The 13,165-nt window shown below is 30.1% G+C and overlaps 1 protein-coding gene and 1 long non-coding RNA gene across 4 annotated transcripts in view; one reads left to right on the top strand and one right to left on the bottom strand.

Moving 5' to 3' along the window:
* Positions 1–157: 157 nt before the first annotated feature.
* On the bottom strand, positions 158–8,506 carry LOC124948069 (tyrosine-protein phosphatase non-receptor type 5-like). 3 transcript variants are annotated; one of them, XM_047491167.1, is made up of 8 exons: positions 6,269–7,948; positions 5,378–5,907; positions 4,398–4,590; positions 4,135–4,312; positions 3,391–4,020; positions 3,001–3,296; positions 2,721–2,930; positions 158–2,627 (listed from the first exon to the last, which is right to left on the bottom strand). In XM_047491167.1, the coding sequence occupies exons 1-8, from the start codon at positions 6,292–6,294 to the stop codon at positions 2,516–2,518; spliced, it is 2,175 nt and encodes a 724-aa protein (XP_047347123.1). In that variant the 5' UTR covers positions 6,295–7,948; the 3' UTR covers positions 158–2,515. The 3 variants fall into 3 exon arrangements, with proteins under 3 accessions (XP_047347123.1, XP_047347124.1, XP_047347126.1); XM_047491168.1 differs by lacking the exons at positions 5,378–5,907; positions 6,269–7,948 and adding an exon at positions 8,223–8,506; XM_047491170.1 differs by lacking the exon at positions 5,378–5,907.
* The window catches only part of LOC124948076, a 12,336-nt gene continuing 4,069 nt past the window's right edge, over positions 4,899–13,165 (top strand). Inside the window, exons 1-2 of the long non-coding RNA XR_007100591.1 lie at positions 4,899–5,828; positions 6,042–6,203. This is a non-coding gene — a long non-coding RNA (uncharacterized LOC124948076). The remainder of the gene's footprint in view (positions 5,829–6,041; positions 6,204–13,165) is intronic.

Raw genomic sequence — 13,165 nt, forward strand, 5'->3', positions numbered from 1 at the left:
ATATTTACATTGTTTACTCGTTAAATTATAGGAATAAACTAACTTTCAATCAGTACTGACAAAAAGATAATCTTCAAAGTTCTTTATCTCGGACTAATTTAAAATAAATACAAATAAAATAGGTATTATAATGATTAATATTTTACATATATATATATCCATGGATACTATAAACATTTATTACGTCACATAAGTACAATTGAACACCAAGGGGCTGCTAAATTATAATTATTGTTATATTCTTGATACAATTAGTTAGTCATATGCGACTTTGCACAGACATAAATAATTTATATACTCTCGTTTTGCTTAAACAAATACTCTCTTAAATATATTTTTTGCTCTCTGTACAATGTATGTACAATATACATATATATATGTATATATCACAATCTCTTTCTCTTCGTACATTCAAACTTTTATTCTAGAATTATAAATTTCGAGGAATAATAATAATTATGAATAATCTGGAAGAATAGCATAAATTAAAGCAAATACTGTTAACACGCTGTTATGAGGTAAATGGGAAGATTTTGATTATTATATAAAAAGAAAAAAGGGACAATTTTTCCTCTATAGAATAACTGCAAATTAAAAAATTGTATATGTATTTGACAAATATTTTAATTAAATATATTACTAGACGCATAAAACGCTGGAATTGTAATATGTAACGATTAGGTAAATATTATTCAGAATTTTCAATAAAAATAAATATAATATAGAAATATATAGCAGGAATTCAATAATTTACTGAAGAGATAATCTGTACATATCAATTTAGAAATAATATACATACAAAAGAATGTGTTTTATATCATTTAAAAATTAATGCAATCATTATTTATATGTTTTAAATATAAATATATATATACATACATACATACATACACATATATATATATATACATATATATATATATATATATATATGTATGTATGTATGTATATATATATATTGATTTTATGATATATTTTATGCGTGTGTATATATATTGTATATAATTTACCGACAATGCAAAATAATGTACACACTTTTAAGATCTTTTGAAATGAAATTTAAATATTTTACCATAAACCGTTTATTGCAATTCGTGCCACCAAAAAATGGAGTAACGTAAATCACATTTATTGTCAGCTAAATATTAATCCTTGTTACAAACAAGAGTTAATTGTACACAAAGACATTCATATGTCCGATATTTTCACATTAATTGCCATATAAAGTTACACACATTCACCCATTATTATTATTATTATTATTATTATTAAATATTGATTGGCATGTGAAGCAACAAACGGAATAAATAACTAAATCTATATATACATTGGTAGATATAATAGTAAGAGTTTTATTTTGCTTTTTCTTTTCTTTTTTTCTTTTTTTTTCTTCGTAATGAAGAGATTTTAAATATTATCGAAATAAAAAGTACTGTTTATAATCTAGAATATTTAAATAATATTATTTTAAACTACTGAACTGTATTAGTTTAAAATTTGATTTGTGAAGTTTTCAAAATTTTTACTACATATTGAACTAATAGTCATATTGTACTCTTTACATTCAGTCTTTGCTTGTAAGTTAAATAAAGATCATGAAAATCATAGTCCATGTTTTAAACATCAAACTTCAAAATCAACTAGGAACTACAAATAGGATAAGAGCGTTTATATGACATGGGTCCCAAATTCTTCGTCATTCATTTTCTATCATTCAAATTTCAATCATTCATAGTCCAATAAAACAGTTATAATTAATCCCTGAAATCTGCATGTCAGGGCAGTTCAGTTATTTTGTTTTATAGCATTGAAGAGCTAAAGAAGGACTACTTCATATTTGAGAGTATAAGGTGAAGTAGTGATAATTTTCACTTCACACTTGTTTTCTTTTTTTGTTGGTTTTTCTTTTTTTCTTTTTTCGTCAAACCTACAAAAACTTATATATTTTGTGCCACATACGGAATGTATATAATTAATATGTGAATTAAAAAATGCAACAACCCCATAAAAATCAAAAAGAAAATAAATATGTTATCTCTGGCAAATAGTGGGCATTTCTATGAGATTGTAATATTTAAATTGTTACAGTAAAAGGTCATGATGTTAAGTTATTCAACCGCATTTTTTTTTGTACAAATATGTTCCACATAATCAGTACTTGTTCATCAAGATGACTTTTACTTTGATTTTTAATTTGGCATAAAAAATGCTTTTCTTTTTTAGTAAGATAGATGATCAAGTGATAAATATTTGAGAAATTTTTACGTGACTCATATCAATTGTTAACGATTTGTCATGGCAGTATAGAATGGCAGCATATTAGATGAGGCAAAATTCATCCAAGTGTTGAAATAGTTCAGACCTCCTTCCTTACCTCAAGACTGACACTGAGATTCGTTTGAAAGTATTTTGTTGTTGTTGTTGTTGTTGTTTTGTGGCAGAAGTGCATATCTGGACGAAATAGGATAGTTGTAGGCTACGGTACTTGCTTCTTTAATAATCAATCAAAGCAATTTTATTCCCTTGATACAGATACTTTGCCATCGAGTGTTTGTTCAAATAAACAAAGTGCTCGATGAACAAATTCATACTGTTCTGCAGTTTGAATCATACCTCCTCTGTCATACCTTAAGTAAAATAATGATTTTATGAATATCAGAGATTTTATAAAAATCGCATATATTACGTTAAACGAATTAAGAAATCTATGAAATTCTCACCTCATTTGACATAGAATACCTAGTACATCAACATTACCATCTTTTAAGAGTTGAGTCATTCCTATTGCTAATGCTATAAAACATCCAGTGCGTCCAATACCTGCACTACAGTGTACCACTACAGGCCCAGATAAAGCATTTACTTCTGCAGCTAGATTAACAAGAGCATCTGCTGCTTGAGGTACAGCATGATCTGGCCATGAATCATACCTATCAAAATCATTTTCTATAAGATTTTTTCTCTTGATAACATATTAAAATTTATTTTTCTTTTAGTTACCAGTAATGCTGTACGTGGCGTCTTTCTTTTTCATATCTAATTTCCAAATCTCTGACAGTATAACCATCTTTATTATTAATGGAGTTAACTATAATCGTGAAAGGACCAGCTTGTAAACGATTATTTTTATCTAAAGGAAAATAGATGTCACATTTTGTTTTAGCAGCTTCGTGTAATCTTGTCATCATAACAATCACAGGAACTTTTTCTGCCCAAACCATTTTCCAGAAATCTCCTACTGTATTAGCTAATGGTCCTTGTGTTGCAATATAGCGTGCATCTTCTCCATCATGTCCCTATTAATTAAAAATATTATCCAATATTACATCATAATTCAGTTTATAAAATGACATTTCAGTATGAGTCTAGTATATTTTATTTTCTCCTTACCCTGATATAATTGGCATTTATATAACTAGAAAGCGGATCATCAGAAGAACCAGGTAATACCACTCTAGATTGTGGATTGGGTAATACAGTACAATATCTATTTTTTATTCCAGCTCCGCATATATCAACTTTTTCAGGAAGATTCAATGGCACTTCCCAAAATTCTTTATGTAGAGATGCGGGATCACTTATTGCTTTTTTCAATTGAGTTCTAGATAAGACATTTCCAGCACTCAGTAAAAATTCTTCCGCTGTACATTCGCGAGTTGGTGTGACCATATGGGGTGGACTTTCAGGCGCTGCTGCTAGTTCTATTGTTAAACTTGCACTCGAACCACGCCGTTCTAATAATCCTTTTGTTTTTATGCGAATTGGCTCTATTTTTCGTTCTGGTGTAGCCACAGCCATTATTTCTGGTAAACCAGAAGTGACCATAGAAGCTTTTGCTTTCTGCGTAGATACTGATGGTTTTGTTACTGATTGAGGAACCCATTGCGCTTCAACAGAACTCTGAGTACTCTTACCAGTTTTATCTGTACGGCTCACCACCCCTTCTTCTACTAGACCTCTCCTGTCACCATCTTCTGTATCTTTTTCACGCGACATTTGTTTCCGTAGCCATAACAAGATCTATTAAATAAAAGTTTTCTATTTATATTTTGTTCCAGCATGACAAAGTTTCTGTTATTCATGAAAGAATTAAAAGAGTTATATATCAGAATTTTTTATATTATGATTTCTTACCAGAAATGTAAATAAAATAGCACCAGCAATGGCGCAAAGTGCTACAAAAAGAGGCAACTGCCAATCTAGCCATGATAGAGTAGCAGTAGAGCGAACCTCCTGACCTGTACGGGTACTGAGTTGAGCTGCTTGTAAATCCATACCAGCATCATCCAGTCCCGTCGTGGACTGCCGGATCCTATATTACATCAAACAAAATCTATGTATCTTTCAAATCTATATAATTTTAATAAAATCAAGAAAAAACCTTTAACATCCTATACCTGTGATGAGATCGAGCAGACATTCCCTCGGTAGACGGCAATAAAGAGATTGGTAGCACAGTATCTGTGTGCCACCTTTGTTCTGTGATTAAGTAGAATTTTTCCAAAGGTTTTGTATTATCATCATTGATCGAAGAGTCATATTGTTCTGCATCATTCACATAATGATGACTCAATGGTATCCCTGTACCTCCTATAACAATGATAATTAATTAATGAAATTTGTATATTTTTCATTAGACTTTCTATTCATAATTAATGAAGAAACATAAGAAAGACAATAATATTGAATGTATTACAATATAATAAAGAACTAAATATATTCTAACAATTGTCCTTGAGCTTAAACATATACATTTTTGACCTATCTTCTTAGACAAATAACATAAATAAATATTGACCTCGTACCGTATCTTTAAAAAATGCGTCGATATGAGAGGTCAATTGATAATATTAAAATGGGAAGAAAAAAAAAAGAATTTAAATAAGAAATAACGACTAATACAAAATTATTTAATTCTTAATGGGGATGTAAATATCACGCGTTTAACGTTTACGAACGAATTATTAAAAAAGATTTTAAAGTGAATGGGGGAAAAGAGGGATTTGTGTGTAGCACAGTAATGTGAACAGATGCAGTCTACGCCAATGAAAGCACTGCATGTGACAAGTAGATGAATAACATCATTCCAGTCACAAATACAAACTCGGTCAGAGAGATAGAAAGAGAGGCATATAACACACGCGCATCCTTGTTTGCGTTGATACATGGGCGCCTTTCACGAGAGAAAATACATACGCATACACACACACACACATACACACACCACATATACACATATATACAGGTACGAACGAAACTCTCTTCTAACAAACAAAGTACATCCTGTTTGCCGCTGATACATAATGCTATTTTGTGTATGAAGGAAGTACACGATAAAACCATGAAAAAAATAAATCTATTGAAACATTGTAAATACCTTGTATGAGAAATACGTATGTTAGGACAACGAGGAACGTCTGGTTAACGGTAAAGTGCACTTTGTGATTTAAAACTAGCGGTTGAGAGTACGTCAAAACCGCCATGTTCATGTAAAAAACAGTCGAATAGACCTTCCTGCGCAAGCTCTGTGTTCGAACTGTCGCGAGTATACGAGCAACGAGTTCTGACTTGTGCTTCGGTTTCTCTCGGCCTTGTTCGGCCGTGTTCGTACGTGTCGGCTCACTTAAGAGCGAGGTAACGTGCCTCGGCCAATCACGATTAACGCGTGGCGTGAATGCCGACCAATCGTGACACGAGTTTACTACAAGTATTGAGAATTTGGCGGGAGGGAGACGATGTGAATGAACGTCAAGCACGTGCGAATAAACGATAGTAATGCACTTTTCCGGAACGCGATCGTCCACTGAAGAAGGTGGTGGACTTTCAAGGTCGATCTTTTTGCCGTTACTCTTGCTTCTTTTTCTTTTTCTTTTTTTCTTTTTCCTTTTTTTTTTTTCTTTTCTCTCTCTTATGACGTATCTCGACATACATACATAAATACATACGTGTATATATATATATATATATATATATATATATATATATATATGTATAAGAGATCAAGAAATGAGAAAATAATGAGTAATCGTATTTCTATGTAGAACCTTATATGACGTCTCTCTATCGAATTTTTCTATGATGTCTCATAAAATGAAGAACAATTCATCACGATATAATAATGAAGATGATTAAGCCGAAGAAAAAAAAAGAATTAAATAAAATTATACAAAGGACAACTTTCTCATATAAATTGACTGTTATATGTACGTATGTATAAATTTTACATGATTATATTAAACGATTTTAATAAACATAAAATTTTGGTTACCGTGCAACAATATAGCGTCCACGCATTGCCTCATAGTGATAACAATTTTTGAAAACTTTTTAAATGTATATCCTTAAAAAAAATTCCCGAAAAATCCAAGATTCGAAAGTTTACAGTTCCCCAGCTTCCCTTTTATCCTGTCTTCTCTTCCCTTTCTTCTCTTTTTTCTTTTCTTTTCTTTTCTTTTCTTTTTTTTTTTCTTTTCTTTTCTCTTCTCCTCCTATTTCCCCTTTTCGTTATCCTTTTTATCTTTCTTTTCCCTTACTCTCCCTTCGCACTTGAAAATAGTTGAAAATTAAACTCGTACATTTAATATCATAGAAAAGGTCGACGTACGTATATACATAGTTCGATATAGATACAAAGACAACAGAATTTTCACGATCTAAACGAAGAAGATTTAAACTCGTCCCTTACGTATTCCTCAAGAATATCTCGGTGATTCAGAAAACCGGATGCTGTTCATTCGTCCCTCTGCCCCATGTGCCCCGGTATCCAATATATTCGCTCTGTCGAATCCGCTCTTTTTCCAGTCTATGCTCATTTATCTCCGTGTTTCCTGTGCGAGCCGTTCTCAATGCTATATTTATAATTTGCGTTTGCCCTTGTGTTTCCAAGCTTCTTCTCTCTCTCTCTCTTTCTCTCTTTCTCTCTCTCTCTCTCTCTCTCTCTCTCTCTCTCGTTTTTCTGCGTTACGATAAATTGTACGAATCGAATTCGAATTTTACGCTGGTACCAAACGATTCTTGAAATTGTTATTTCACCGTAATCATATCATCATTGATTAATATCATATTATCTCGAATATCGCAAAAGCGAAATTTTCTCTATTTTAAAATATTCATAATATTTAATGTACATATGAAAAGTCATTAACACTGTTAATGTTATTTCCACTCGTTCCTCGCGTACCAAATTATTATTATTGTTATTATTATTATTATTATTATTATTATTATTATTATTATTAATTATTCATTATTATTATTATTATTATTATTATTATTATTATTATTATTATTATTATTATTATTATTATTATTATTATTCAGTGTTTATATAATACAGTATAAAAAAAGAGAGCAATGTTGTTGCACATTCGATTACTCGTGTACCAGGATTGCCTTTGGTTATCCACAACGTAACAATGCTAACCGACTATCATTGTTGGAGTAGGTAAAAAAAATCAATAAACTACCCGACGGAACTGAATCTGACTCTTGCGATATCTCTGTTCGTATTGTATCGTACATACGTAAGTAGTACGTACTTATATGTACATCATATATATATATATGTATGTGTACTCCATATATTCTCCATGAGTAGTAACGAAGCGCTATTGCCTGTTCCTTCGTATACGATAGTTTTATTATTATTATTATTTTTTTCTTTTTTTTTTTTTTTTATTATTAATATTATTATTACTATTATTATTATTATAAATATTATCAAATGTGATCATGCGCATGCGAGAGGATAATTTGAGAGGATAATTAATAGCGTCCTAAAAAATTTCTCAAAAAATAATTTTCCCTCTTAATCGAGCCTCCTACGAATCTCCTCCATCTAACATTCTTCTTCTTTCGTTTTATCGTTAATCCTTTTTTTGTTTCCTTTTTCTTCCTCCTCTCTCATTCATCCTTTGGTTTTTTTTCTTCTCTTTTTTTTTGTTTCTTTCTATTATTATTATTATTATTATTACTATTATTATTATTATTATTATTATTATTATTATTATTATTATTATTATTATTATTATTATTATTATTATTATTATTAGTATTATCTTTTTTTTATTCTTTGATGCATTTTTACATTCAATCAACCTTCTCCTTTAATTATTAATCATAATGAAAAACAACGAATGGATCGTCTTCGAAAAATAGTAACTCTCAATATTCGTGGATTTTTCCTCCTCTTGAGAAGATTAAATTCTGAATGATATTCTCACGTAGATATATTGGTAGATAGGAGCCGCTAACAGTGGTTGTCATCCTATGTTTGATTTCCATTCGATCGATACCGAAATGCGACTGTTAACTGCTTTCGGCGTACCGTCGACCGTGAGCGAGACATTGAGCCACCAAACATGTTTTCGTTGTAAATGGAAGCTCGTTAAATATGAAGGGATGATGATGGAAAAAGTGACAATGAATTTTCGTTGTGTAAAAGTATAAGTGAATATGTATATATAAAATATACACATATATATACATATATTCATGTATGTATGTATATATATATATATAAATATATATACGTATATATATATATATATATATATATATATATATATATATATACACTTTTTGGTGTCACGATAGAAAGGCTTCGAAGCCTAACGCGTCCGCACGACTCGTAGGACGAGCGTAGAACTGACTGATTTCGAGGCTCCATTCATCCTTCTATGGGGTGCTTGCGAGCTTTCGTAGGGCGCACGCACGCTCCTATCGTGTCACGTACTTGCGTGAAATTGCTCGACGCCGATTGGCTTTCGAAGATTCATTCGTTTACGTGGGCGATCGACGAAAAATCCTTTCCCATTGGAGTGCGTGGGTTGACGTAATTTTGTAGAATTTTTATCATAGACCAATAATAGATAAAATTCGCGATGAGATTAATCTTAAAGACAAAAATGTAACAAAGAATTGTTTTGAACTTTTTACAAAGGAATTGTAATTGTTATTTAAAATAATGAAAAAGAAAGTGAAACAAAAAAGAGAGAGAGAGAGAGAGAGAGAGAGAGAGAGAGAGAGAGAGAGAGAGAGAAAGAGAAGTGAATGATCTATCTTTTTTCTTCTTTTTTCCTTCTCTCTCTTTCCCTCTTTCTCTCTCTCTCTCTCTCTCTCTCTCTCTCTCTCTCTCTCTCTTTCTCTTCCTTTTTATCTTTATTCAATTTTGTCGTAAAAATATTTTCTTCATTCGTTAATTCAAGAATTGTGTTTTCTTTTTCTTTCTCTCTCTCTCTTTTTTATTTTTTATTTCTTTTATTTCTTCTTCTCAAAGGGCAGAGAGAGTGGGGGAAGAATTGGATTTATTATCCATATTTGAAAGCACTCGTTAGAGACGATAGCTACGATAATGGTATGTAATAATTTGTCGAGACAATTCGACGAATTAGTTCGATCATTTCTCGTCGGTTATATTGTAAAATTACCCTTCTTTCTCTTCATTTAATTCAGTATTTTGTAGGATAGTTTCGAAGGATGATACTTGTTCTTGTCTGTTGGGACTAAAAATACTGGTAGGGAAAATATAAGTAGGTGTATCAACACCACCCACATGTTACTTGATATTCGATACAATTTCGTTCTGTCTTCTATGATTCGTGTTATTATTTACGACTTTCGTATTTCGCGCGTGGGAATAGATTATTTATTCGAAAAAATTATCACCATAAGATCGACGAACGTTTCGTGATTGTCCTTGGAGTCGATATGATTATCCACTAATAATAAAAAAAAAAAGACCCCAAGAAAAAAGAAAAAAGGAAAGGAATTTTTTTCAACGTTTCTCTATGCGTTTTTTTTCTATCCGATGGAAAATCCTTAGATATGTAACTTTCATTGTCGAGCAGTTAAAAGAATAACATTTATGTTTTATGTATGTATGTATGCATATATATATACGATTGTAGTATTAGAATGCCCACGTTAAACAAGTCTTACGTACTAGCATAGATATATACCCTATCCTCTCTTATTAATTTAGATATATATTTATTCATTTAGATAAATATATATATATATATATATATATATATATATATATATATATATATATATATATATGTATATATATATATCTATTCATCTTTTCTTTTCTTTTTTCTTTTTCTACTTTATTTTCATATATTTTACATTGATATAATGAATCGAGGTGAACCGAAAAGTAAGCGTTCGAGCGTTATCGATATCGTGGATTATACCTACATACTTGTACACATGCAGAGATGGACCCACCAAGGTCCAAAGGGTTTTCTCCATTTATATGGATCGCTGATCACATACCTATAAAGTTCACTGAGCGCTCAATGAGATCTCGTTTAAGTGACGTGTTCGACGCTATAAAGCTTCTACTGTTTGTCGCGAGTCATTGGCCGCGAACGATCCTTCTTGCTCACTACTGCAAAAAGTGCTTTTGAGAATCGCATGCCCGGCCCTCTGAGACCTTTCATTGTCCTTTCTATGCACACCGTGTCTGACACGCCGTAATGCTTCATTTATTTGAAAATATTTTTTTCCTGCACGCGCCAACTCCCTCTCTCCCCTCCCCCCGAAACCTACCCCCTGCCCGCTCCTTTCCCGTGCCCCTTTTCATTCGACCATTTCAGTCGAGATTTTCTTTTTTCTTCTCTTTCTCTTTCTCTCTCTCTCTCTTTCTGTCTCTTTTTTTTTCCTATCAGTTTCGATTGTATGAATTTTACATATAGAACGAAGAGATAGAAAAAATGCTGCACTTCGTTGTTGATACTGGTATTATTTGTCGTTGAACTTTTATTAAAAAAATTTCGAAGCTTTTTTTCAATGTAATGAAAAAAAAAAGATATGAAATTTTCAATAAACGTTATATATATGTAGTTGTAGTAGTAGTAGTAATAGTAGTAGTAGAAGTAGTAGTAATAATGGTACATACATAGTCGATTCGTTGTTACTACTATTACTATATATATTATAATTATAATTATTATACTATATATATTATAATTATAATATAATATAATTCATTGTCGATTATAACATTATTATTAACGTAATTTCAAAGGTTTACGATATCGAGATAAAAAAGAAGAAGTGGTTGAAAAAATTTCTTTGTCTTTTTTTCACTTTCTTTGTTTTTTCATTTCATTAAAATCAGTTGAAAAAAATTTTTTTTCCCTATGTTGCGCGAGAAAAAAGAATATTTAAAAAATTTGTTCGAATAAAAATGGACGAATTTTGAAATACAATAAAAATAAAAAAAAAAATAAAAAAAAAATATATATATATATATAGAAATTAAAAGATAATGAAATATAGAAATAATAAGCAGTTCTTTAAAGTATGAAGAAAAATATGCGAAAGGTTTGAGAGGGTAAAAAAATCGGAAATACAAAAAAGGAAATAAATATGTATCTATACGTATTTCTTAAGAGCTTGTTTTCATATGCGCGGACTAATGGGAAAATCGGTATTCAGGTATGTAGGCGTAGGCGTGTCCCTCTCAGGGTAATGAACATAACGACTACAAAGCGGTACCTTGACATTCTCTTCGGAAACGTCCTTGGAGACGGTCGGAGTGTGATTCTTTCTATTAAAAAAACGATTGTTCCGTTGTTCCAAAAGGGCCCACCAAAAGGACGATGAATTTATTTTTCCAAAGCATTCGTTTCCTCCTCCTTTCTCTTGATCTCTTCTCCTTAGAATTTTTTTCGTGCAATCAAACCTCAATCGTTCTTTGATATCTCTGTGAAAGAAAAGACAACAAAAAAAAAACGAACAATTTTTATTTAAAATCATTCATCATTTACCTGATAATCATATATGTATATATATATATTACAAACAAACAATTTTCGTTTTCATTTTAATCGTTTTTTTGATCTTTTGAAAAAATAATATCTTCGAAATGTTTTTTAAATTGAAAATACAAAATTGAGATATCAGACCGATGGAAATTGAATTATTTAATCAAGATAATATTATACGAACGAAGTATTTCTCTAATCACCGGAACCATTCATGAATATCGGAAGAAATTATGAACGAGCTATGACCTTGACGTCTAAATATCGATAAAAATAAAAGGAAAAGAAACAAAGAGAAAAAAATCTAATAAAAAAGATAGTAAAAAGATGGCTACGTTCCGATCGAATACTTATCAAACTGATTTCCTTATCAACGATATTTTTTCATATCCGCATTTTTTCAGTTTATCCACGTTATCTTTAACTTCCGTTTGGAAGATCGGCATCAGTCAATGGTCTCTTTTTTTTATTTCCTTTTTTTTTTTTTTTTATCTTTTTCTTTTTGTCCGACTATATCGAATAGACACAGACGAAATAGATTAAAGAAAAGAAATAATAATTTTTTGAACAAATAAAAGTCATTCGAGAGAATGTAAATGTTCGATTAATTTTACCTAAAATTCATTATCCAATTATTAAAATTATACTTATGAATAAAAAAAAGTATATTAAAATACATAAAAATCGCGTAGTATTAATACGAAAGGGATAACACATTTTATACCATAGAAAACGAAATTTCATTGATATGAATATATTCTTCTTTAAATTTAGCCAATATTCTATCATTTTTTATGTGATTATTATAAAAACAAAAAAAAAATTATCGTTCGTTAAAGGTTAATCCTCTAAAATCCAATTTTTTTTTATCACTGAAATAAAAACATGAATATAACGTGAGATTTTAAAACTTGGCAAATATTAATTTTGAGATATGAATTAGAAAATTAATACGGCAAGAAATATAATAATTTTATAGCGAAGAAGGTAAAATAAGATATATATATATAGAGTGAGGCTTAAAATATAAGAAAATCAATATATAATAGATCTTTTTTTTATAAAAATAAAAAAAGGATGACTCATTCCTTGTCTCGTAATCTTGCACTGACGTCACTATAATTAAGTAAACATTAACTTTTCGAATATAAACATAAACTAAGATAATTCTTATTAACGAGATAATTCTATTTAACGAGAGAAATAAATAAGATATATATATATATAAAAAAAAAAAAAAAAAAAAAGATAAGAAAAAAATCACAGATCTACGAGTATGCTACTTCATAATTACATATAGGATTAAAATGTTAGTAAATATAACTTATACTTATAACAATGATTAATTTTTGGGATATATGTAATCTATGATAATTTTCTAAAGAAAG

Source organism: Vespa velutina, chromosome 3 (genome assembly GCF_912470025.1).
Source record: "Vespa velutina chromosome 3, iVesVel2.1, whole genome shotgun sequence".
Lineage (NCBI taxonomy): Eukaryota > Metazoa > Arthropoda > Insecta > Hymenoptera > Vespidae > Vespa > Vespa velutina.